The 26,369-nt window shown below is 32.1% G+C and overlaps 3 protein-coding genes across 6 annotated transcripts in view; all 3 read right to left on the bottom strand.

The window, feature by feature from the left end:
* Positions 1-1,221: 1,221 nt before the first annotated feature.
* On the bottom strand, positions 1,222-3,702 carry LOC130635562 (telomerase Cajal body protein 1-like). The gene is made up of 3 exons (XM_057444922.1): positions 3,112-3,702; positions 2,547-2,696; positions 1,222-1,410 (listed from the first exon to the last, which is right to left on the bottom strand). Exons 1-3 carry the CDS (start codon positions 3,189-3,191, stop codon positions 1,269-1,271), a joined length of 372 nt encoding a protein of 123 aa, XP_057300905.1. The 5' UTR covers positions 3,192-3,702; the 3' UTR covers positions 1,222-1,268.
* A 2,558-nt stretch (positions 3,703-6,260) lies between these two features.
* LOC130635559 (uncharacterized) lies at positions 6,261-19,164 on the bottom strand. 3 transcript variants are annotated; one of them, XM_057444915.1, is made up of 14 exons: positions 19,062-19,164; positions 18,697-18,892; positions 16,462-18,604; positions 14,333-14,434; positions 13,324-13,423; positions 12,862-12,950; positions 11,928-12,018; positions 11,437-11,569; positions 11,282-11,305; positions 10,741-10,848; positions 9,705-9,835; positions 8,151-8,254; positions 7,586-7,735; positions 6,261-6,449 (listed from the first exon to the last, which is right to left on the bottom strand). In XM_057444915.1, exons 1-14 carry the CDS (start codon positions 19,110-19,112, stop codon positions 6,308-6,310), a joined length of 3,564 nt encoding a protein of 1,187 aa, XP_057300898.1. In that variant the 5' UTR covers positions 19,113-19,164; the 3' UTR covers positions 6,261-6,307. The 3 variants fall into 3 exon arrangements, with proteins under 3 accessions (XP_057300898.1, XP_057300899.1, XP_057300900.1); XM_057444916.1 differs by having other exon boundaries at positions 16,462-18,589; XM_057444917.1 differs by lacking the exon at positions 6,261-6,449 and adding an exon at positions 7,265-7,313.
* A 365-nt stretch (positions 19,165-19,529) lies between these two features.
* The window catches only part of LOC130635560 (phosphatidylinositol 3,4,5-trisphosphate 5-phosphatase 2-like), a 37,803-nt gene continuing 30,963 nt past the window's right edge, over positions 19,530-26,369 (bottom strand). The window contains exons 32-37 of one of the 2 annotated variants that reach the window (XM_057444919.1): positions 25,839-25,892; positions 25,601-25,631; positions 24,440-24,467; positions 24,061-24,222; positions 22,931-23,098; positions 19,530-21,532 (exon numbers count right to left, since the gene is read on the bottom strand). In XM_057444919.1, coding sequence (XP_057300902.1) covers positions 21,467-21,532; positions 22,931-23,098; positions 24,061-24,222; positions 24,440-24,467; positions 25,601-25,631; positions 25,839-25,892 — 509 coding nt within the window. In that variant the 3' untranslated portion in view covers positions 19,530-21,466. Of the gene's footprint in view, positions 21,533-22,930; positions 23,099-24,060; positions 24,223-24,439; positions 24,468-25,600; positions 25,632-25,838; positions 25,893-26,369 lie in introns of those variants that run through there. The other variant, XM_057444920.1, reaches the window with a different exon arrangement.

Genomic DNA, 26,369 nt, shown 5'->3' with positions numbered 1-26,369 from the left:
TAAGAAAAACTAAAAGCTATTTTAACCTGTAATAAATTATTTTATGCTTTATTGTAAAGCTAGTATTTTTAACTCATGTTTTTAACTGTTATATAATAATAATATTTTATAATTTTATTTTTCACAGGACATATATTAAGAGCAGTTTTTTAAAAACTGAATTATATCCATCCTGTATAAACATTCATAATAATAATAATAACAATAATAATAATAATAATAATAATAACGAAAGAGGAAAAAAATATTGATTCATCAAATTTAAAAAAAAATCTTTTTTTTTTCTTCTTATGCAGAAGATAGACTGATAATTATTGTTATCACAAAGCCTTACGCTTTCCTCCTTGTATAAATAAAAAACCCAACAGGGTATGGGATCGTGTTTGTCTGGGTAACAAACTTGTTGAATGGCTTCAATTTTGGGCAACAAAATCAACTTGTGAGCGACAAGGGTTTTTTAAAGGATTAAGACTTACTTTGGCGGTCAAAGTCAACACTTAGTTTGATCTTTAGAAAGGAAATTGCGGAGGTATGTCCGTCGAAATGTGAAACTTATCCTGAAACTAACTTATTCTACAACAAAAATCAGTTATTTCACGAGTAACAAAGATAAAACGAGTCAAATTTAGTATACCGTTTTTGTTGTCCTGGTTGTTCAAATATTTACATCGGTAAAACAGACCGGAACCTACATGAATGTTGTCTTGAACATGCGACAACAAAAGACAGTGTTAAAAACCATCCATCCATCCATCCCTCCATCCCTCCATCCCTCCATCCCTCCATCCATCCATACACACATACACACATACATACAAAGTGGTTTCAAATATATTTTTTGACATCAGGATGGAACGCATATGAGACACGAAAAACAAGCCGAAAAATAGCCCGTAAATTCCTGCATCGAACCAATATAATAGAGAAGCACTGGATGCAACGTGAAGGAAGATCGCACACCTATACAAGAATTTGCACAAGATCTAATCTGAAACGCAAGGACTCGGTGGACCGAGATTAAAAATGGTCACAGGTTTTTGTCACCGTTGATAATACATCTGGTAAAAAGTGTTCATCTGATATTAAAACTAGTTTTGAAGAGTATCTACTTTCTGAATGAGTCCACACAACAGGCAGTCGAAATTGTAAGGTTGATTCAAACACACTTTCTCCCTCGAGGTGGATACAAAATTAGGTGATAATGTCATAAAACATTTACAGTTAAAACACAAAAGAAAAAGTTTTCTCTTTTCTTAAACTAAAAAATACTAAATGCTCCAAATTCTTAATGAATTATCAAAATTATGTATAGTTTTATTGTCTGTTTCCATAGAATCTGAATCAGAATCGTCGACGATAAAATGACGTTGACCAGATGTTGTAGCCAGCAGAGATTTAGTTGGGTGTAAGCTATGATATAAAAAAAGCTTGTTATTATAGTTTAGTAGCGAACTTTGAATAGTACTGTATATTTGGCGTAGGTGTAAAGTAGTTGTAACTATTATTTCATGAAATATGACAACAAGAGAAACAGCTACACCTTTCGTTCCTCTGATAATTCCAAGTAGAACTACAACAATGGACGATAAAACACGAGGGAACAATACAGCTCACTTCGGAGTTCGCCGTCACAAGAATTTACATAGGCATACAATGTGCATTTTGAACTTGTCAATGATCGCCACTGATGATCTTAGGCTATTTGTTTAAATCCATACTTTCGGTACAACGGAATAGCGTTTCGCACTCGAGAGTAAGGGGAGCTTATATATCTTACAAGACACTTCCGTGTTGATTAATACTATAACTTCAGGAATCTTTTCAATTAGTATAATCATTATTATTCCTTTACATTTATATATTCCTCGCGTATATATTCCTATTTGTGAGCATGGAAACGATTGCATAAAAGAACTAAATCTTTAAGAATTTGTGGTGTATGAAATTGGTGTATAAAAATTAGTGTATGAAAATTGGTGTGTCAATCGTTGCTGGCGTCCATTTGGTGACGGCCATTTTGTTTCAAATTTCGGCAATGACTGTTAAACGAAAAAGGTTTTGTCTGTAGTATATAAATTGATCACTTCTTAGCGACAAAATTTCATAAATTCCTCATTCCTCATTTATGCGAAAAACACAATCAGGTTTAGAGTATGCTTACATTATCCTTATCGAATAAACAAATTAAAAATTTAAACGTTTCCTATGAGCTATATGGGTAAAAAGGGTCCTTTTTTATATTAAAAAGAACAGCCACAAAATCGAGGGTGTAAGGACACAAGGCCAAGTTCAGATATTGTAATGGTGTTAATTAAGTCATATAAAAGATTATTTGAGACTGATAATGCTTATAAGCGTTATGCTTTTGAAAAAAATGTCTATTTTATCTACCCTTCTAAATTACTAACAGTTTTTAAAAACACTGTAAGGACATTATTATAGGATCTGAACGTCACAAGGCTGAACCCAAGAAGTATGATTCAGTATTTTCATTTTAAACTCGAATACTTTGCTTACATATACAACATAAATAAAAACACGTTTACCTCGCAGCATTGACTGCATCTTCATGAGCAACATATTGATGAGTAGGTTGATGAGATATTACGTCATCGGTGATATTGTCGAAAATGTCGTTCAAATCCCATACATTTATCACATTGTTGCTATCACCGCTCACAACGTGACAACCACATCTGCAAAGTAAAGAGATAAAAAAATTTATCAAATATCAATTTTAAAAGGAAAAGATATCCTTCCTTATGCTTCTTCAAAATTATACTCTTGGAAAAATTTGATATGATTTGATATTTGTTATTTTTAAAATTAGCATCGTTTAGGTTTCAGAAAGTCCTGTTTTGATGGCATCAAATCCCTTTTAATTTTGTATTTCTGATACGAGCTTCGCTTCCGAACAAAGATTAACGACAACATAATCAAAAAACCGTTGTAGCAGGTTATTTAATTACTGTATGGTTGTTAAACTTTTTATCCTCTGTTATCAAATTTTTTTAGTGAGAATAGCAAATATTCTATCCACATTCTGTCAAAAAAAAAAAAATCTTCAGTACATCAAAGAAAATAAATCAGGGAAGCTTCTACTCAATTCACCTGTCTATATCAAATTGTATTCTTTGATTTGTATTGACTGCACGAAGGAGTTTAAACAAAGGCATCGTCGTGTTCCTCATATCCCAACAAATAAGTTCAGTGTCCTATAAAAAAAATCATATTGAAAGACAAAAGACCGAGAAGTTGGAGTTGTACAATGTTTTGCAGTAGAAATGGTCTGTAAGGGATTTAAGGTTGTGTTTTTTCATGCCGCAAATATAACAGGAAATTGATTCACATTTTTACTTTCCTCTTCTGTAGTAACTTAGCATGGTTTACTTCTATTTTAACCACATAGTTAGTGGTTAGATTTTAGTAGTAGCATCATATATCAAGGGTCTTTCTCGGTTCACAGCTACTTTCATTGCTGATGGAAAATGTCAAGAAAAATTGCATGATTTCGGATTATATTTGATTGAATTCAAAAGTTGAAATACGATCAGAATAAGAATTGGAGAATCAAGAAGTTTCAATTATACTGATCTCTGCTAAGATGTCAAATTGTTGCATTTGTTATCGCACTTAACCCTATTCGGTCCGGGTATTTGTTGAAAGTCAGCTGAAGAAGTTGCAGCGCAAGAAAGCTACAGGTTATGACCAAATACCATCAGGACTTTTGAAAGACGGAGCCACAGCGTTATGAAGTCCCTTATCGTTCATCATCAACTTGTCGCTAAAAACAGCCACCATACCAACTGAATGGAAGTTGGCGAAAGTCATCCCACTCCACAAGGGTGGGAAAATGGACGAAATGTCAAACTATCGACCGATCTCCATCCTACCGGTCAAATCTAAAATAATGGAGAGAGCTGTTTATGTTCAACTTGTGAACTATCTTGAAGAAAATGAAATTTTAACACCCAACCAATACGGATACAGCAAGAAACGATCTTCCGAATTAGCCAAACTCTATCTGACAGAGGAAATCAGGAAGGAGATGGACAAAGGAAATTTAACAGGTGCGCTTTACGTTGACCTGTCGAAGGCTTTCGATACTTTAAGCCACTCCATTCTCCTGTCAAAAAGTAAGAAGTTATGGAGTCAAAGGTTTGTCACTAAACTGGTTGCCCAACCCCATTGTTTGTGGTGTACCACAGGGGTCCATTCTTGGACCCTGTCTCTTTTTAATCTACTTCAATGATTTCGAAAATTGTTTGAAACATTTTAGAGTACTAAACTTTGCGGACGATACCGTGTTATACATTGGACGAAAAACAAGCCAGCAACTTGAGATCGCTTTCAACGCTGAATTGAAAAACGTAGACAGATACTTCATTGAAAACGAACTTGTATTAAATCTGAAGGATGGAAAAACCGAATCGATGATATTCGGCACTCGCAAAAATTTGAATAAAAACGGATCAACCTTGAACTTGGAAATCAACGGAAAGCTAATTAACGCAACCACCGAATATCGATATCTTGGGACTGTTCTCGACCAGACTTTGTCAATGAACCATCACTTTATAAGTCTTTACAAGAAAATGTCTACTAAGCTTCGTTTACTACTCTCATTGAAATCCAACTTAACGAACAATGCCATCACTAAAATATATGTCGGAATGCTGCTGCCAACACTTCTTTACTGCAGCACTACAAACCTGAATCTTACCAACGGCCAGCAAAATAAGCTTCAATCGCTTGATAGAAGAATTGCGAAGGTGACAGAGAAACGTCAAGTACCAATTATGAATAAAATAAAGAAACATGCTGTCATGCTCGTCAGAAAATGCTTGGAAAAAGCAGTGTGTAGCAATTTTGAAGATTTCTTCGAGAAAAGATCGCACAGTAGAAACACCCGAAACAACAATTACTTACTGACAATACCTAGAGTGAGACTTGAAGTAAATAGATCTGGTTTTAAATTTATGGGATCAAAGATTTATAATGACTTGCCAATCGAAATTCGGATACTTTACCAAGTTTCGTAAGAAAAACTAAAAGCTATTTTAACCTGTAATAAATTATTTTATGCTTTATTGTAAAGCTAGTATTTTTAACTCATGTTTTTAACTGTTATATAATAATAATATTTTATAATTTTATTTTTCACAGGACATATATTAAGAGCAGTTTTTTAAAAACTGAATTATATCCATCCTGTATAAACATTCATAATAATAATAATAACAATAATAATAATAATAATAATAATAACGAAAGAGGAAAAAAATATTGATTCATCAAATTTAAAAAAAAATCTTTTTTTTTTCTTCTTATGCAGAAGATAGACTGATAATTATTGTTATCACAAAGCCTTACGCTTTCCTCCTTGTATAAATAAAAAACCCAACAGGGCATGGGATCGTGTTTGTCTGGGTAACAAACTTGTTGAATGGCTTCAATTTTGGGCAACAAAATCAACTTGTGAGCGACAAGGGTTTTTTAAAGGATTAAGACTTACTTTGGCGGTCAAAGTCAACACTTAGTTTGATCTTTAGAAAGGAAATTGCGGAGGTATGTCCGTCGAAATGTGAAACTTATCCTGAAACTAACTTATTCTACAACAAAAATCAGTTATTTCACGAGTAACAAAGATAAAACGAGTCAAATTTAGTATACCGTTTTTGTTGTCCTGGTTGTTCAAATATTTACATCGGTAAAACAGACCGGAACCTACATGAATGTTGTCTTGAACATGCGACAACAAAAGACAGTGTTAAAAACCATCCATCCATCCATCCCTCCATCCCTCCATCCCTCCATCCCTCCATCCATCCATACACACATACACACATACATACAAAGTGGTTTCAAATATATTTTTTGACATCAGGATGGAACGCATATGAGACACGAAAAACAAGCCGAAAAATAGCCCGTAAATTCCTGCATCGAACCAATATAATAGAGAAGCACTGGATGCAACGTGAAGGAAGATCGCACACCTATACAAGAATTTGCACAAGATCTAATCTGAAACGCAAGGACTCGGTGGACCGAGATTAAAAATGGTCACAGGTTTTTGTCACCGTTGATAATACATCTGGTAAAAAGTGTTCATCTGATATTAAAACTAGTTTTGAAGAGTATCTACTTTCTGAATGAGTCCACACAACAGGCAGTCGAAATTGTAAGGTTGATTCAAACACACTTTCTCCCTCGAGGTGGATACAAAATTAGGTGATAATGTCATAAAACATTTACAGTTAAAACACAAAAGAAAAAGTTTTCTCTTTTCTTAAACTAAAAAATACTAAATGCTCCAAATTCTTAATGAATTATCAAAATTATGTATAGTTTTATTGTCTGTTTCCATAGAATCTGAATCAGAATCGTCGACGATAAAATGACGTTGACCAGATGTTGTAGCCAGCAGAGATTTAGTTGGGTGTAAGCTATGATATAAAAAAAGCTTGTTATTATAGTTTAGTAGCGAACTTTGAATAGTACTGTATATTTGGCGTAGGTGTAAAGTAGTTGTAACTATTATTTCATGAAATATGACAACAAGAGAAACAGCTACACCTTTCGTTCCTCTGATAATTCCAAGTAGAACTACAACAATGGACGATAAAACACGAGGGAACAATACAGCTCACTTCGGAGTTCGCCGTCACAAGAATTTACATAGGCATACAATGTGCATTTTGAACTTGTCAATGATCGCCACTGATGATCTTAGGCTATTTGTTTAAATCCATACTTTCGGTACAACGGAATAGCGTTTCGCACTCGAGAGTAAGGGGAGCTTATATATCTTACAAGACACTTCCGTGTTGATTAATACTATAACTTCAGGAATCTTTTCAATTAGTATAATCATTATTATTCCTTTACATTTATATATTCCTCGCGTATATATTCCTATTTGTGAGCATGGAAACGATTGCATAAAAGAACTAAATCTTTAAGAATTTGTGGTGTATGAAATTGGTGTATAAAAATTAGTGTATGAAAATTGGTGTGTCAATCGTTGCTGGCGTCCATTTGGTGACGGCCATTTTGTTTCAAATTTCGGCAATGACTGTTAAACGAAAAAGGTTTTGTCTGTAGTATATAAATTGATCACTTCTTAGCGACAAAATTTCATAAATTCCTCATTCCTCATTTATGCGAAAAACACAATCAGGTTTAGAGTATGCTTACATTATCCTTATCGAATAAACAAATTAAAAATTTAAACGTTTCCTATGAGCTATATGGGTAAAAAGGGTCCTTTTTTATATTAAAAAGAACAGCCACAAAATCGAGGGTGTAAGGACACAAGGCCAAGTTCAGATATTGTAATGGTGTTAATTAAGTCATATAAAAGATTATTTGAGACTGATAATGCTTATAAGCGTTATGCTTTTGAAAAAAATGTCTATTTTATCTACCCTTCTAAATTACTAACAGTTTTTAAAAACACTGTAAGGACATTATTATAGGATCTGAACGTCACAAGGCTGAACCCAAGAAGTATGATTCAGTATTTTCATTTTAAACTCGAATACTTTGCTTACATATACAACATAAATAAAAACACGTTTACCTCGCAGCATTGACTGCATCTTCATGAGCAACATATTGATGAGTAGGTTGATGAGATATTACGTCATCGGTGATATTGTCGAAAATGTCGTTCAAATCCCATACATTTATCACATTGTTGCTATCACCGCTCACAACGTGACAACCACATCTGCAAAGTAAAGAGATAAAAAAATTTATCAAATATCAATTTTAAAAGGAAAAGATATCCTTCCTTATGCTTCTTCAAAATTATACTCTTGGAAAAATTTGATATGATTTGATATTTGTTATTTTTAAAATTAGCATCGTTTAGGTTTCAGAAAGTCCTGTTTTGATGGCATCAAATCCCTTTTAATTTTGTATTTCTGATACGAGCTTCGCTTCCGAACAAAGATTAACGACAACATAATCAAAAAACCGTTGTAGCAGGTTATTTAATTACTGTATGGTTGTTAAACTTTTTATCCTCTGTTATCAAATTTTTTTAGTGAGAATAGCAAATATTCTATCCACATTCTGTCAAAAAAAAAAAAATCTTCAGTACATCAAAGAAAATAAATCAGGGAAGCTTCTACTCAATTCACCTGTCTATATCAAATTGTATTCTTTGATTTGTATTGACTGCACGAAGGAGTTTAAACAAAGGCATCGTCGTGTTCCTCATATCCCAACAAATAAGTTCAGTGTCCTATAAAAAAAATCATATTGAAAGACAAAAGACCGAGAAGTTGGAGTTGTACAATGTTTTGCAGTAGAAATGGTCTGTAAGGGATTTAAGGTTGTGTTTTTTCATGCCGCAAATATAACAGGAAATTGATTCACATTTTTACTTTCCTCTTCTGTAGTAACTTAGCATGGTTTACTTCTATTTTAACCACATAGTTAGTGGTTAGATTTTAGTAGTAGCATCATATATCAAGGGTCTTTCTCGGTTCACAGCTACTTTCATTGCTGATGGAAAATGTCAAGAAAAATTGCATGATTTCGGATTATATTTGATTGAATTCAAAAGTTGAAATACGATCAGAATAAGAATTGGAGAATCAAGAAGTTTCAATTATACTGATCTCTGCTAAGATGTCAAATTGTTGCATTTGTTATCGCACTTAACCCTATTCGGTCCGGGGTTTTTCGAACATACTATGACCGGGGGGAGCCTGATTCCGCCCCCCCCCCCCCTCAATAACTTTTTATAGGATTGTTCAAATTGAATCTAACTTGGCACACTTAAATTACGTCATAAAAGGAACAAAATGGCAGCAATAAATTTTTGCTTGCTACAGCACATTTTCTGTGACGTCATCAGAAGCTTGAAAATTGTTAAAAATGCAACTATCTACTTAAAATATAATTACTTTTGTTCTAGAGTGAATTTTTACATTCTGTTTGAAGTTTTTGAAAACTAAATAAATTTTTTTAACATATCTTCCGGTTTTTACATGGATCAGATAAAAAATTGCCAAAAATTGCCCGAAAATCCGTTTTTTTCTGATTTTCGAGTAAAATCTGATAAAATCGGGAAATCGGATTAGTCACGTGTCAAAATTATTCAAAATGATTCTTCTTGATGAAACAAAGTTGTGTTGCAAGTTTCAAGTTCTAAGGATAATCCTAACAGGAGTTATTATATTTTTCCCATTATAAGGATTTCATAGAGATTTTAGGGGTAGTTTCGAGTAATGGCCAATATCAAAGCCTCTGAAAGGTATAGGACCTAAAAATTTAGCATGCAGGTGTCTAATAGATAAATGTTGAAACTCACTAATTATCATAGCTATATAGGAAAGCAATCAGGAGTTATTAAAAAAAACCGTCAGGGGGGGGCGGAATCCGCCCCCCCGGACTGAATAGGGTTAACAAACCGTCCAACCACAACACTAAAAAAGTCAATATTATAAAATGGTCGGATAGAAATGAGTTTATAAGGTTTTTCGAAGAAGGAATAGCGAAGGTTCTCAATGAGTATTTAATAAAAGATATGTTTCCTCAAAAAATTATTTTTAATTTAATTTCTTTTGGGACACAGTTTGAAACTTTTAAACGGACTTAGTTTTGAATTCTAAAAGAAATTTACAAAGCAATGTTTTCTTGACGCTGTCGTACAACAATTACACATTTTAGAAAAAACCATACTTTACCTTTCTTCCACCACTAAATAGGTATAAACCATCATCTGTAAATTTTACTTGAGTGATCCCACCAAGGTGACCATCTACATCAGCGTTTAAAATATGCAACAACTTGTTATCACTCGTAGAATACAAACCGACTGAAAAACAAAGTAAAGAGATGTCAGAAACAATAACAAAAACATAAATGAAGGAGAAGAAACATAAAATGAGGAAAACTTAAAAACAGAAATGAAAGATATGTTTAAATAAAAGAACAACAAATGCAAAAAATGAGGACTGAACAACAAGAATAAAACCGCAAAAAAATAATTTTGTTAAATACAATTACAGTTGTCCTTATGTAATGAGCCTTTGAGAAATGCAATTAAAGATAATATGCAATCATATATAGGGGTAAAGGTCTCAGCATGCTGTTGTCAGCAGCAGAAATGCCTCAATAGAACAAGACATAGTCATGTGATTTTAGGACAAAGTAGGAAATTGATGGGAGCATGTTGAAACATACACGAGGCAGAGAACGTAAAATCAATCGCAGAGTTTATATGCAATTACACAGAAAACAAGGTTGCATCGAGTTATCGAAGTTAAGAAATAATTTGCAGCTCCAAATTTTCGAAATATTTTGCTAGGTAGCCAGCTAGTTTTATGCTTATTATATGTTACGGAAAGTTATGAAGCATACAAACTTAGTTTTCTTATGATGTTTGATGGACAAGTTACCTTTTATTTTTCTTGTAAACAAAGCTAAATTGTGTTAGCACACTTGTGCCTACAATTTTGTTTTTTCTGAAGGGAAGAATTCCATGTGGTTGTTGTCGTTGTCGTAAAACGCATTGCTGCATAAAGAAATTTGTGCATATTTCCGAAAAAACAGCTCATTTATTGTTTGTTTATTCTCTATATATTACCTTTAAGGCATTTGCAGCTTCAAGAAAAAAAATGAGGAGACATTAAGGAGTTACTGTTAATATTTCGTCCCCTTTATCTTACAGAAATTGATCAGATATGAATGAAAAAACCATAATAATAATCCAGTACATACTTGATTTTGAAAATGAACCCAGAGCAAACAAACCGTTGTACTCTCTAGAAAAACCAATGGATGAAATAATTCCTGATTGGTTCATGTTAAGTGCGAATCTGTTTCGTCCTATCAATAAAATAATAATAATAATAATAAATTCAGTATGTTACATTCTTTACTTACAGAGAGTCATCATATATGTGTTAACAACCGCAGCCAAAACATAAACCATAACCTCATGCTTACACTGTGATCCGTTTTTACAATTGACATGCCGGTCTCATGATATTTATTTTTGCGAAATAGTTCTGCGAAGAATTTAGTTTCAAAACTTTTCTTTCTTTAAGATATATGAAATCATAGCACAGTGCAGCAATTGCAGTACAAAAATAACGTATTACTCTCGTAGACTGTATCAAAAAAATAGTTTCACATTTTATTACTTTTATTCTTTGAACCTGCTTATTTTTTCACTTACACATTCATTCATTCATTTTTTCATTCATTCATTCATTCATTCATTTATTCATTCATTCTTCATTTAGTAAAATATTTATACCTTTTCTGTGCGGCTGTTTTTTAGCTAAAAAGTGAAAACAATAATTAGAAAAGGCATTTTCAAACAATCTTGGCACAATATAAAAAAATTGTGCTGTTTTTATTAACGAATTAAAAAATTACCAATTAAAAACTTTAATAAACGTCAAAGCTTACCAACTGTGTGTATTTCTGTAAAATCTCGTCCAGGTCTTGCTGAATCAAACACTCTCACAACTTTATTAAAGCCACAGTAAATCTTACTTCCGTCAAGGTTAAAAGCAATGCTGTTTGCACTTGCAAGCTCATCCTGTCAACGTAAACAAAAATACTATTTTGTTGCATTTCGTTGTGTCAGTCTGGTCCTTTAATTCCACAAGAGACCATTAGTTCTAGTCCAAAATATAAATATCTTGGACTATCACAGAGGAGTAGTATGCTCTGGAAATAAATCGTTTTTTGTCCAGTCATTTTGGACAATGAGTTGAAAAAAGGCAAATTAATTATGAGAGGCATCCTTCTAAGTGTAACAAAGGTTTGGATTTAACAACGTTTTCCAAATATGTAAAAATGGATTCAAATAAATGGTTAAGGGGTCCAAGATTTGACAAGGTAAATACTAATATAAACATCTTCAACAAATATATCAGAAGTTCAATTGCACACACCATCTGATCAAAGGCGCGATAAGAGCAACGGATACGTCCAGTACATGCATCCCAAAGATGAATTGGATGGTCTCGACTTGTAGAAATAAAACTGAAGAAAAGGTTACAGTATCAGTACACTAATAAAAAGTCACACATTAAAACTAAATATCATTACATGACTTAACAAAACATACACGTCACGCCAGATACTTTATCAAGGAAAAAATCTGTGAAAAAAGACTTATTTTAAAGGTTAGCGACTAAAGTTTTTCCACGGTAACAAATTTGCTCCCACAGCCAGCTATATGAATTCAGAGAACTTTACTACTGGCCGTTTTTATTAGAGTTCTTTCGTTTCTACTTAAGAAAATCAACTAGTTTCTCTATTAAACTATAATTTTCATGATTACAGAAGAGGGGAAGATTTTTTTCTTCGCTTGAAACCCAAATTTAGTCAGGGAAAGTGAATATTCTATGAATTGAACCAATATAAACCCTGTTTTCCCCCCAATAAGGTAATTACTACTAGTAATCTTGTAGCAAAATGCATCTGATCAAGAAGGAAACAACTGAACAAAAGCACTAAAAGCAAAATAAAAACAAAACAAAAACAAACATCATTATTATTCTCCGCTTTACAACCGTTTTTATGCTAGCATCGGTTGGACAGGGTGTTTTAATAACTCTCTGTTCATCTGATATAGAATGTGTTAGATCTAACATCCTCTGCAAATTCCTCTGCAGGAAGTCTGTCACTACTACCTGCTGCCAAATTGTTCTCGGTCTGCCTCCAGAAAAAGAAAGAAATTAAAAAACGAACAGGCCAAAAACAGTCAGTGCATTTGACCAAATTAAACAAATTTTAACTAAACACAGTTTCAACGTTTTCACTATTTGCGTTTTTGTCAATTGTGTATACTCTTGCGCCTACAATATACCTGCTCATACATACCAGCAAGTATCTGGATCAGCTGAGTTCATAAACGGATACCATGTCATATCATATACAGTTTCACCTTCACTCATTCTCAGGGAAGCAGTCTAAAGAATTACGTTACATCAAAACTCAGATTTTCCCCTAAACTTTTAAAACAAACCAAAAATAATCAACAAACAAATAAAAAAATGTCGATGTGGTGAAGTTTACAATCGCTTTTAAGTATTTTAAAATCATGTTTGGGACTTTTGTATAATTTGTATCAAACATAATCACTTGGCAATCTTCGTATTGTATGGTGATGTAGAATTTATAAGTTCAATTGAACGTAAAGTATAAGCTTGAATAAAGTTAGAACTGTCCAAGTATAGCTTAACTTTGAAAAACCAGTAATAAATATCCATGGAAAGTAAGGAAATATTTACAGGATGTACGAAATGCATAAAAAAATAAATTAAAGTCAAGCACTTTACATACCAATTCGTTGTCCGTGTTTTTGTCAATGTCATCAGGTATGGTAAACAAACGCAATATATTATCACTACTGTTCGTCAAAATAGAACACCCATCAGGAGACCTGAAACCAAGTTAAAGATATCACAATATCACCAAAAAAAGCAGAATGTCTAGCATTATAAAAATGGTATCACGTTTTTGCTACATTTGCAAAACCCTTATTTCATTAATTTAAAATCCCCATGTGAGAAGGCGAGCAAAGGTATCCATACTCAGCCCTCTTAATTCAATTTATTTCACGTTGGGAAAACATTGTTCACATTTGCGCATCAGAAAACTTGTCTTTCATGTGGGCAATTTATGTTTTAATTTGTCATTACATGCCCCAATAACGAACAACATCTAAATTTAGAGAGAAAACGAGCACAAAACATTTCTAAGTTCAAGTTACATCTATCTTGGATAAAAGAAAAACACATCGATGTTCACCTCAGAGAATTAGAAGAATGGTAATGCTTCCTTATCAAAATGTAAAATGTAAAAAAGCATTATTACTGGAGGTAATGTTACAATTATTAGATTTCAAAAGAAATGGTAGTGTTTTCAAACGTTGGAATTTTTAGTTTTTTTAAATAAACAGGTTTTTAGCAAGTACATTAGTAAGTTTCACATATTTTATATAGTACCATATAATTAAGAAAAATAATGTAGGTTTGAGGGTGACTTTATAACAATAGTCCTACAGGTTTTTTTCTTCTTTTTTAAAATAAACCTCCACAAATCACCCTCTTGATGCAGCAATGAAATACAATAAGAGTTAAATTCTCTATAGAAAATACAAAAATAAAGGCAACACAGTAACCAGGTTTTAGAAATAAAGAAATACTATTCGAAGCTTTTCTTTCTTATTTAACAGTTGCTATGGTAAATAAAAAAAGTTCATATACTGCACTCAAAATATACCAAATGCCAATACTAAAACTCTACCAACAAAGGTTATGCCATCATTCACTGCATCATATTTACTTACCATGTACATCCACGAAGATAATTCTCATGCGACGTGTTAAACTCATTTACAGCTAAAGCAAGTTGTTTTGGTTCTGTTTCTGTAAAGCTGCATTGAGCATAACTAAAATATAAAACAATACTTTAAACAACTAAACAAATATATGGCAGTACGAATGACATATTGACAGTATGTCATTACATCAGAGAATGAATAAATTATGTACATTAATATCATTGTTTATAAGTTTGCGTGTGTGTGTGTATGCGCACGTTGAGGCCCAGGACAATAATATACGAGTCACTTTCTTATTTCTCATGCATTGTGTCCCCAAAGCGTGGCGTTACGCCAAAATTTAAAAAACGCAAATCAAGGGGTTACTATTTAAACATTTAATTCCTTTTTCTTATTGCTTTAAAAAATAGAACTCTGTTTTTTTATTTTATTAAAACCTTTTTTTAAACGTTTTTGTTTTTTTGTTTTAAAAACCCCATGGGGTATTTATAGAATAATTTAATTCTACCCCCGGTTTACTATGTGTACGCCGTATCTCACGGAAACAAGTTGTTTATCAACCGAAAAAAGAAAACCAAAGCGAAGAAGGTTGTCTGTTTTTCAAATTAATCCTGAAGATAAGTTATTTTAAACAAAACATGCCAATGTCTACTCATCATGAGGTTAGCTTAAAGCTTCTATGTTTTTCTATATTTTCAATTTTTGTGTTCTGGGACCGAGGTTGTATTGCATTCGAATATGAATGTAATTCGAATCTAAAATGTAAAAAACAAACTGTTGGTGTCGAACGAAGTTAATGTTGTTGTCAAAAATTGATTAGAAGTTTACTTTCTTTATTGTATATCAAACGAACTAAACTTTTCTGTCCAAGCAATGGGTCGTTACATGTAGTAGAAATTGCCATTAGCTAGCTATAGTAACTTATAGCATGCTCTATTTTTATTAAGGCATTATATATTTACAGGCCATAGTCATGTTAAGAACACATTGAGAATAATGAGGATAGTATTTGACAAAGAAGTTTAGAACATCGAGGCTGAAAATAAAGCACATTATTCTTAGAAAAACAGCGTGTATATCCCAGAGAAGAATTTATATAAACTGTGCAAAGTAATTTTGTCGTTGTAACTGTTTTTTAACACTACAGACTGTGTGATTCAGTGCTGATGTTGTTATAAATAAACTTAAAACCTAAACTTAAATCAATGTTTACATCTGTTACGTTACAATCGTTTAAAGTATATTTGATTCTTAAATTCGAAAACGCTGCATTGTTATCTTCTCTGATTTTATGCGTGATTTTCTTGATTAAAAGTTTGAGTCTGTTAAAGCAAACTGTTCTTTTAAGATTGAAATATTTCGGTAGATATACAATATACCAAATGATTCACCTTTTTTATTTTTATTTTATGTGTTTTCAACTATCAATTTCTTATATTTTGAGTACAACTTTGGAAGGTTTGCCATATGCAATAGACTGAATAGCTGATTTTGTATGACTTAATGAAAAATGTTGGATTTTTTTTTAATGTTGGGTATCTTTTTTTCCCTGGTGTACTTCTAGAATGGCAAAGCAAGTATATAGTTTTAGCGTACTCGTTTTTTACGTAAGGGCTGTTAAAAACCTTTAATTTTTTTGGACATTTTCCATTGTTGTTTTATAATTTTTTTGGATGTTCTGTTTCAGCGGTTATAAACACAGAATAATGCAGATTGTGGCAACCGTGATCCTAGGGCTTTTTTCTCTCTTTGCCATCCCGTTATAAAAGAGACAAAGAGCCCAGGGTCGGGTTTGAAATGTGAGTTTTGAAAATTTAAATTACTGTCTTGTATGTTTTTGTTTGGTATCCCTTATATCGGTTTAAGGAGAGATTCAGTGAATTCTCCCACGGGTATTCAGCTAGTCAGAGAATGAATAAATTATGTACATTAATATCATTGTTTTAAACCTATTGATTAAAGTAATAAGTGGTTTGGAAGTCTTAGGTTGTAATTTAAAACTGTCTTGGTACACATAATACCAACAAAAAACAAAACAAAAGTTGGCGCACTCCGAACAAAATGACATTGAATCATATTAATAGTGCCTATATTACAGAAAACATAGGAAAAAAAAGGAAAAAAAGTACGCCTACCTTTGATACGTTACATCGGTATCACTAGTTATCTGTTCGTTTTTGGGTATACTAGTAATATCATCATTGTTTTCATCTATCATAAGATCACTCATTACAAAATGCTGAGCTTCAACCGTGTCATGTTTTTTTCCTTCATTTACATAATGATCATTCTTGTTTTCACCTTCTTCTAGTAGCTTTCGTTGTGCATGAGGTTGCAGATTGTTTGTTTGAACTGTTGCCATAGAAATATTTTCTTCACGATTCTCTTTACTTATTTCGTTTATAATCTCGTGTTTACCATTTTCAGTATTTCCTTTAAAGGTAAACTGATTAGTACAGGATATAGTTTTATTTTTAATGTTATTTGTTTTCCAGGTCTCTTCTCTTTTGGCATGCTCTTTCACAGTTGGTACGTTCTTCTTATTCTGTGTTACTTCAGAGAGCAACTCACTAAGAAATGATGCAGTGCCAAAGTGAAAATTACTTCGCAACTTATGATCCTTTGATTTTGTGGGTGGTTTCTTGTTCTTCTGCTTCTCGTTCTTTTGTGTCAGCCCACTAGTTTTTACATTCTCTTGGACTTCACATTTCAAATCATTGTTGTCAGAAAGTACTGATGGTAAATCAACATTAGTTTTTATATTACTTTGCAGTTCCTTAGCATGATTATCAATTAATTTAGCTTCATCATCTTTTGCGACTGATGACACTGATAAAACACTTGATATAACATTACTCCTCTCCTCAACACTTTTTGAATTCTCATTGTTTGTATTTGCATTTGCTGTAATTAAAGTATTGCTTGATAAGGACATAATGTCACCTGGACCAGAAATACTAGGTACTGTGGTAACCACCCTACTATCCTTCAATAGTGTAATATTATACGACAAAACGTTTGTTGTGGATACACTTTTGTTTTGCAAGGAAATACCGCTAACTGAAGGGGTATTAATAATTGATGAAACACAACTTGATTCAGAAGCTGTACTACTTAACGAAGAATCCATGGGAAAAGTTGCAATACTAGATGTGGTCAGTAAATTAGAAAGTGTTGAATCTTTGCATGTAGGAACACATGGATTTGTTACAGAATGGAAATCTTTAGGTACAGTATCAACATTATTCAATGGAGTGCTTTGAGCCGCACTTATATTAGAAACAGCATTAACAGAACCTTTTTGTGTCGCACTTACGTTAGTTTGCAACTTTTTTATAATCTCAACTTTTGTTGCATTCAGTATAGATGGATGAACAGCAGTATTTCCAATAGTTCTTTTAGTTATGTCACTTGGAACCACAGTATTCACAAAGGATTTTTCAGCATGCTTATTTTCTGCAATACCATATTGACATTTTTTATTCCATTTGTTGGAGTCGTCATCACTGGAAGAAGATGAAATGTCAACAATTTCATCACAGATATTGTCATTGTCATCGTCTGATAAAACAACAACTTCGTCGCGTGTAAAGGAGGTGCGAGATCTTTTTGTTTTTGATTTGAGGCGGCTCCCCTTCTTCACATTCCTTAATGAACAATCACGATTTGCTAGTTTATTATTTTTTTCAGTCTTAAAGGACTTTCGTTGCACACTGTCAGTGGGCGAGTTTTTAATAATTGGATCGATTTTTTGTGCATTAAAAAGAGGTCCTGGAAAAGCATCATGCAATGGTGATATCTCCTGTATAATGACATCAGGACCAGTATCATCAGCTGTTGAGGAGGATGCATCCTTGATGATAGTGATGGTGTTACCTTGCAGTATGCAATCATAAGTAACAGTACCTGTAGATCCAAATTCATCAATACCTTCACTCACAACACTCCCTGCATCTGCTCCAGTTTCCAACAACCGATCTTCAGAGAAATTACAACTAGCACCTGATGTTGTTTCGCTAACAGCAGCTGTTGTCTCACTTACATTGGTTTTGTCTTCAGAATTTGCACACGATGAGTTTGGTCCTGATGATACAGAAGAGTCACTAACTAACACTGATGTTTCTTTAGTGTTTTCGAAGAGCTCTGAAGAATAAAATGTTTTTTTTGCTGGAGAAGAGATCATAATTTCGTCAGTATTCGTATGATCAGATGAATCTGTTTTCGAGGTAGATAACTCATCAGTACGGTTTCTACACTCTTTGGCTAAATTTAATAGGCCTATAAAAATTATTTGAAAGCTTGTACAAATAGTCGAAATTTCAACTCCAACAAACAAACAAAATGTAACTGCAAATAAGGAGAGTGCTTACGCTGCTTCTCTTCTTCCTTTCCCTTTATCCACCTTGGTTTTGCAGCATCAGGTAACTTGTCGTTTACATTGAACATAAGTTTCTGCTTCCTTATCTCAGGGCTGCCTGGAAAATCAATTTCCCAAAAGCCTGGTGGTGTTGTGGAGGTTTCATGCCTATGCCGACATGTATGGAGGTTAGGTTCAGTGGCGTAAAACTAAAAAAGGATATACCTAACGATTACCTAACTACTTTTTAAAACACGCCACTGACTGCAGAAAGTCTGCAATGTAAACTATCGTTAATATTTTTTTTGCCAACTGTGTCATTATTTAAAATGATTATTCAGGACTTTTATAGTTTGCACATGAAATAAACTCAAATACCTCTTTACAAAGATGACATGGATGACCCTTTTCTTGCTCGTTTCCTGCCATACAAATATTGTTTTTTTTTTATTAGATAAAATCTACGTATAAATAACAATTTTTATTGTTTTATAATCTCAGGAAAGATCATAAATAGCAAAGAACAGTAGAAGTTTTAAAGTATATATAGTTTAAAAAAAGAACATATTGACAAAACAAAAAGAAATGCTTGCATATAGAGAATCAAATCCCTTAGAATAAACTAAAATTATTTACAAGCCAAGAATGTTCCTATACAGTACAAACTCAAACAAATTGTAAAAAATTGAAAACTTGTGTAGGACACTTAACAGACATAACCTGTAGATTTTAACCAATAAAACTTTGCAAACATTTGACTCGTGTTCAGCATAGTGAATTTAACTTTCTTTCATATTTGAAAACTTTATTAAGTGACAAGGCTTCTACCAGATTTCTGCTGTGTAGTTGCATAGATTTCCAAAAATTAACTATATTATTGATCAAATAATTGACAGTCCTATTAACATCATTTCTATTAATACTATGTCACAAATACAAGATGTTTTCGAATAGCCGTATTCTTAAAACGACCCCTAAGTTTGTAATAGCTGATCTATTACAGTAATTATCATAACAATTATTTGCGGAAAAATTGCAAAAGAAAAAATTCCAAAGTTTAAACAAACACTGAAATAAATTGTAATTCTAAAAAATCAGGAAACTACCAACTGTTTACAATTTGTGTAGCAGATTTAAAACTTCCCTTACTTAAGTGACTGTTAAAAATAAACTTAAACAACAACAGAACAACAAAATGTTTAAATATTTATAAATGTGCAATATACCAAAACTCTAGAATATCTAGACTGTGAAGTGTTACTTATTGACTACATAAACGATATGATACAAAATATATAATGTATATATACAAAAACAAATAATTACTACAAAACATAACATAAAAAAGTAATATCAGGTAAAATAGTTTAGAATAATTTTTTATATTAATGCATTAAAAAAAATAATAATTATAAAATATCAAGTTCAAAAATGAATTTACTACAAAAGCTGAAAGAAATAATAATCTATACAAAATTAACACCTTTTTACAGAAATTCTGCAGGCGAAAATTCTATGCTCTAAAACAAATCTGGTGTTAACAGGAATGATTGGGTAGCTTAAATAAGTTGCCATTAGGATACTTCGGTTACAGCCTTTTTTTTCACAGTACTAAGCTAAACAGTAAAAATCTGTCTTAAGATTTCTCTGTTTGCAATTTTATTTCCAAATTTTATTATCAGCATATTCTTAATGCATTATTACCAAGAAAATTTCTTTGACAGAAACAAATCAGTGTTCTTTTTTAAAGCAAACTTTTTTTCAATAGACCTTTCCTCACAATTGTTTACGAGGGGCAAAAACTATTCTGTTAAATAGTCCTGTGGAACTTATTGAAGCATCCACAGTGAATATACATACATTTAGGTGAAAGTAGACTTTTGAGCAAATTTTAATTTCATAGCATTATTTATTTTCAAAAAAATATATATATATAAAATTCTTTTCTTGCTGAAAAAAATAAAAGAGCTAAAACTTCTAAGCAGTACCCTATTTGGAGAAAATTTGGTGCAGAGAAAAGCTGGCGAAATTAAAACCAACCATAATTTTAATTAACTCGCCAATTGTTAAGTCAAATCCATCCTAAATTAAAAATAGACTATTTGCTTAATTGAATGAATTTCAATTAAAAAAAATTCATCAAAAACAGCAAAAGAGTGGGGTGGATGATTGGATTTCAATCATGTTTGTTACATTACAAATCAAAAATCTTGTCTCCAATAATGACTATCAGATATAATATCCATATATTAGCTGTAAAGGATGTCTACTGTTTTAAGTTTTTATAAAGTTCAATCTACAATTTTAAAACTTTAATAGAGAAAATATGAAATGCGCAACTTTTCATAACAAAAAAATTGGGTTTTTTCAGTTACCAGATGTTTCAGGGGAAGAAAACACCTGTCTTATAGTTAAATTAAAACTGTATTTTATTTTAAAATTGATCTACCACCAAATTTTATCTGCACCACCAAATCTATTTTCATTGAATTATCCTAATTCTAATTTCAGTGGTCAAGGTAAGTACTTTTTACTAAATCCTACAAGTTTGTTTTCCACTTCAGGTAAACAAGGCTAATACTACCACATTGCGAATACTACCACATTGTGAAAACTACCGGTTTTTTTTATAAATTGTGCATGTTGCAGATGACACACAATGTACAAATAATAGCTTTGACATATATAAAGTCGCTTTATAACGACTGATTGTACTGGAAATGAGTTAGACAAAAATTGACATTAAAAAAAACTTTAGCATAATATAAAAATATAAAGAAACTCTACACAGCTACTATATCTTTGTGATCCTTGTGACGACCTTTTAACTTTTTTGCTTCTAGAACAATCTAAAATAACAAAATCAATGTTAATGTAACATTTTTAACCAGAAATATATAAGTTTTATGATTTAACAATTCTACGATTCAGACACAGTGGAAATAAGATTAATTAAATGAAGTCCTTTCTTAATATGCAGGCCTATTAAAAAGGGAAAAGCAATTTCGACAAATGAGAAACTAGCTAAGCCATTAATTGCTTCCCCAATCCCAAAAAAGCTTTCCTAGCTGAGCAATATCAATTCATCTATCATGTTCTCTGTCTTATTATTTACAGTAAAAAAGAACCAAAATATATATAAAAAAGATAAAATAAAATAAATAAAACTTTGTGATAAAATATGCATTTATAATCTTATTCAGATTGGTCATCCAGTTTAAATTATTGTAACCTTGGGAGATCGATATATTGCTCTGATGTTATTTTCTTATTGATAGGCCTGATGTGTTTCGGCGTAAAAAAGCTCATAACTGATTGTTCAATCATAAAAATCAACAGCAGCATTTAGCAATGACTAATTTTTCAACAAAAACAACAAAATAAAGCCGAAGAAAACAGAGAAACAATTTCAATTCCAAACGTTCTAGTCGCAATATTAAAAAACATAAAAACAAAAAGAAATAAAGGTAAATTATTATGTTACTTTAAACTTAGATATCACAAATGTATGATAAAACATATATACTTTGTGCACTTAAACAGAGCATCAGAATTATTCAATCCTGATTTGTTAATATAAAATTAAACTGCATGTTGACGAATAACATAAGCGCAACTGGATAATTCTGAATGTCCCATTAAAACTTAATGAGTATCTGTTTAATGTCCTTTGAGCACTTTAATGGTTTCCTTATTTCTTAAAAACCATACTGTTGTAAGAAACGATTACTAAAACAGAATTGTTGCAATGTTTTTTTTAAGATTCAGAAAAGTAGATTTTTTTTACAAAAACAGTAATAAAAATGACTTTTGCCAAACCTTTTTTTAGTTTTAATTACCATAAGGATAAGAATTTGTTTGAGGAGTAACAAATTTCAAAAACATAAAATTGAATACATATTACTCTCTCCTTTGGTTAATTAAAATTTTGTCACACAAAATGCAGTCCAGAGGCGAAACAAAAATAAGGGGAACAGACCTGGTCAGTTATTCTTTATTTTTACATTCATAGGGTTGACTTGAATTTTTAGTAAAAAAACCCTAACCTTATAATGTTAACAAACACAAACATATTGGCCTGGAAGAAAAAAAATTGGCTATCAAAAAGCCAGGTGTTGCTTTTACAACCTACCAGCTGTAGTGTATAACCAAATTGATCCTTTTGGAAGTTTGTGAAACTACCTAGTAACTACATTTTTTCAATAAATTTAATGCATGGTTGATACACAAAAACTTTAAGAGTTCACCTTTTCCCTGTGTTTTTCATCCAATATTCCAACGTCCTTTAAATCCTCTTCCGTTATTGAGCAAAAATAATCGAGATCATCAAATCCATTATTTATTAAATGCTCAGCGTACATCTCAAATCCAATGTTGTTCAGCCATTTTGAAAAATCAGATACAAACTGCTTCACCTAAAACAAAGTATACATAACAAAACGATTGTTTTGGTTTGACATAAAACACTGTATGACTAAACATACACATGCTAAAAAGAGTCTTACAGGTTGCATACTTGAACTAGTTTAGAGTAATTATAAATTATCGATAAGCAAGTAACCACAGCTTCAAATAAACATATTATTGTGAGAAAAAAATAACTAAATAAAGAACATTTTGCATGAGAGGACAACTTTATTTGTTATAGCACCTATTCTTACTCTTTGGGATTTTTAGAATTTACATATTTTATCTGAGTGAGTAAGAACACAATGATTTCTGGAACAACACCTAAATGTATTATTCAAAGTTGCCAATTTCGTCGGACAAGATTTAAAAAGATTGCAGCTTTTATAACTGCAGGCTGACACCATATCATGCAGAACCAACAGTTATCAATATATTTAAATTGGTTCATGACATGAAACAGTGGTTGAATAAACAACAACAAGTTTAAAGCATTTTAAAAGTTACATACTTAAACGAATTTAGAGCAACTAAAACTTATCCACCAGCAAGTAACTACACCTACACATAAATTAATTTTCTGAGGAAACAAATATTTTGAGATAACCAACAAACAAAGTACACATCTTTTTGTTGTTGCAACACATCATCCTTACTTTTTAGATCTTTGCACAATGAGTTCCAAAACAACATCTAAATCTAGTTTTCAGAGGTACCAATGACTGACCTTTAAATTTCCTGTTCCTATACAGCAGGTTTGTATCATGCAAAACCGACTACATTTAAATGGAGTAAGAACAACCTTTTAACGCTACGACACACTACTGTCTTTAATCCTTTGATTTTTAAAACCTTTTTATTTTTGATATAAATAGATAAAAACATTTTTTCAAAAAAATAGTTTTAGTTTGCTGCAACGTGTTTAATCCTTTTGTAAAACTATAACATAACTAATACCAGAAGAACTTACCATTTTTTTTGTTCTTGGCTTTGGTACTGGTACAAACATTTCTGAACTTGATGGAAGTAACAACTCTGCTTCAGATGTTAATATTTGCCCTGTGTTGGATGGTGGTTGTAGATCTTCTACTGGACAACTTCTTGGTAAGGTATTTGACAACAGTGGTTTTAACTGAAAAAATATCAAGTTTAAAAAACGATAGTAAGCAAATAATGCAACATGGCAAGAACACTATAATTTTTCTGCATATTACCATTAAGGTTATTTAGAAATAATTAAGCAGGAAGGACTTTTTACAAAAAAAACTGCAATAAATTTCATTTTTTATGGTATGTTGTAAGTTAAAAACATCACAAAAAATCGCAACTAGAGCAAGAAAAAAACTCACCTCTTCTGAAGCATTTCTTTCACCAGATCTAATCAGATAACAAAACGCAAAGCACATTAAACAGTCTTTTTCAGGAATATTTAGGTGTGCGATGATTCGCACATGCAAATCAAGTAACGCGTGCAATATAAAACGTACGTGCAAAGAATGTTACGCATACAATACGGGCATTCATTATGTGGTAGAAAAGTGGGGAACGTTTTAAATCATGAACCCCGAACACGATGATCGAGCGTCTACACGTATAGCGACTCTCTCAATCTTAAATTCCTTTTCTGCATGTCTAAAATAGTCGGCATAACATACTGTCTTTTTTATATTTCTTGTTTATTTTTTAGGTCATCACAAGTAAATAGGCAAAAATATGCTGTGTTTTCGAATTAAAAAAAATCTTTATCCACGTAGCTTAAATAAAACTTCAAAATTCATTTAGAAAGTTCAGCTACACTTTAACAAAATTTTTACAGAAAAAAAATTATACTGCACGCGGGTTTTGTTTTTACAGGCATAAAGAAAAAATCCATTAAATTTGGACCTGCTATGGTTTCCAATTGATTTGTCAAATAAAGAATTTATCTACAATTAAATCCATGATAAAATGTCTATTCCGTCTGTAAGTGCATATTTGCAGACTTGCTTCATCCGTGCTCCGTCAGCGTTCACTTCCGCATTAGTTAAGAACCGCATGGCTGAATTTCTTAGTAAAACCTGGTTACCAATGATTAAGGGGACAGGCTAAAGAGATTTATGTCTTCGTAGTTCTTTTAACTAAGTCAGGAGTCGGTGAATTAGCTAGGATTAGCTAGGATGGTCAGGGTGGCTATGAATAGGCTTGCTCGTGGATTAAAAGGACCAGGACTATTCAATAATGTCTGAGATCTAACAGTGTCCAACCAAGACGGAAATCTATCGAACGCTTTGTCTGGCGAGTCTCCAAAAATTATTTTGAGGTCTGCCATCACACGCTACAAAATGGATTTCATAGGTTGATTTTGAAAACTCAATATTTATTTTTCAGGCGTGCGATTAGTCACACGCCTGAAACGATTCGGGCGTGTGCCAAGGCATGCGCGTGCGATCGCATGCCTCTCCTGAAAAAGACTGATTGAAACACAAATGACAACAAATTATTTTTCAAAGAACAGAAAAAAGCATTCTTACTTCATTAATAGAGGTGGCATTGTGCTGTTGTCTACAATAAGATAAAGAAATATTATGCACTATAACTAAGAAAAATATATATTATATCTTTACTTTTCATTATTTACTTTGGTTACATGCACATACTTAGTTCAAGGAAATTTATAGTATTATGTACAAAAAGGTATATTATGCATATTTCAGGTCAAATTTTTAGATTCGACTTTCAGATACTACAGAAATAGCTTATTAGTAATACCTGGTAGCGAGTTAGGTAAAGACAAAGTTTTCTTTTTTGGTGGTAAGGCTGGCACTAAAAAGTTAAATCGATCATTTATGAAATTTATAATACATACAAGAGGGTAAAATATATACAAAAGGGTAAAATAAAATCAGACTTATTACCAAAGCGTAACCTCTTTTACCTTTTTTACTATCTGATGATTTTTAAAATGTAAAAACAAATAATAATCTGTCTCTAAACAACTCCTTGCATTTCTAGTTTCTGAATCAGTAACTATAAAATCCTGTCAATATCTGCCCCAGTTCTTTTATTTGCTCTAGAAGATCAGCCCAACCTACCCGAACAATGTTTGGACTCTCTGATACCCTAACCAGTATAAGACTTACATTTTAAGCTACTAACACTTTAAGCTAAATATCAATTCAATGCCATGACTAAATGACATAATTTATTAACTTACTATTTCAAAAGACTAGTGTTACATGACAGAACACAATAAACTAAGCTGTATCATAGGTGACAGAAGTAGCACAGTAAAATGTTAAA

This window comes from Hydractinia symbiolongicarpus, chromosome 3, assembly GCF_029227915.1.
Source record: "Hydractinia symbiolongicarpus strain clone_291-10 chromosome 3, HSymV2.1, whole genome shotgun sequence".
Lineage (NCBI taxonomy): Eukaryota > Metazoa > Cnidaria > Hydrozoa > Anthoathecata > Hydractiniidae > Hydractinia > Hydractinia symbiolongicarpus.
Note: the sequence above shows the minus strand (reverse complement) of the source record. Positions and strands in the feature narration are given on the sequence as shown.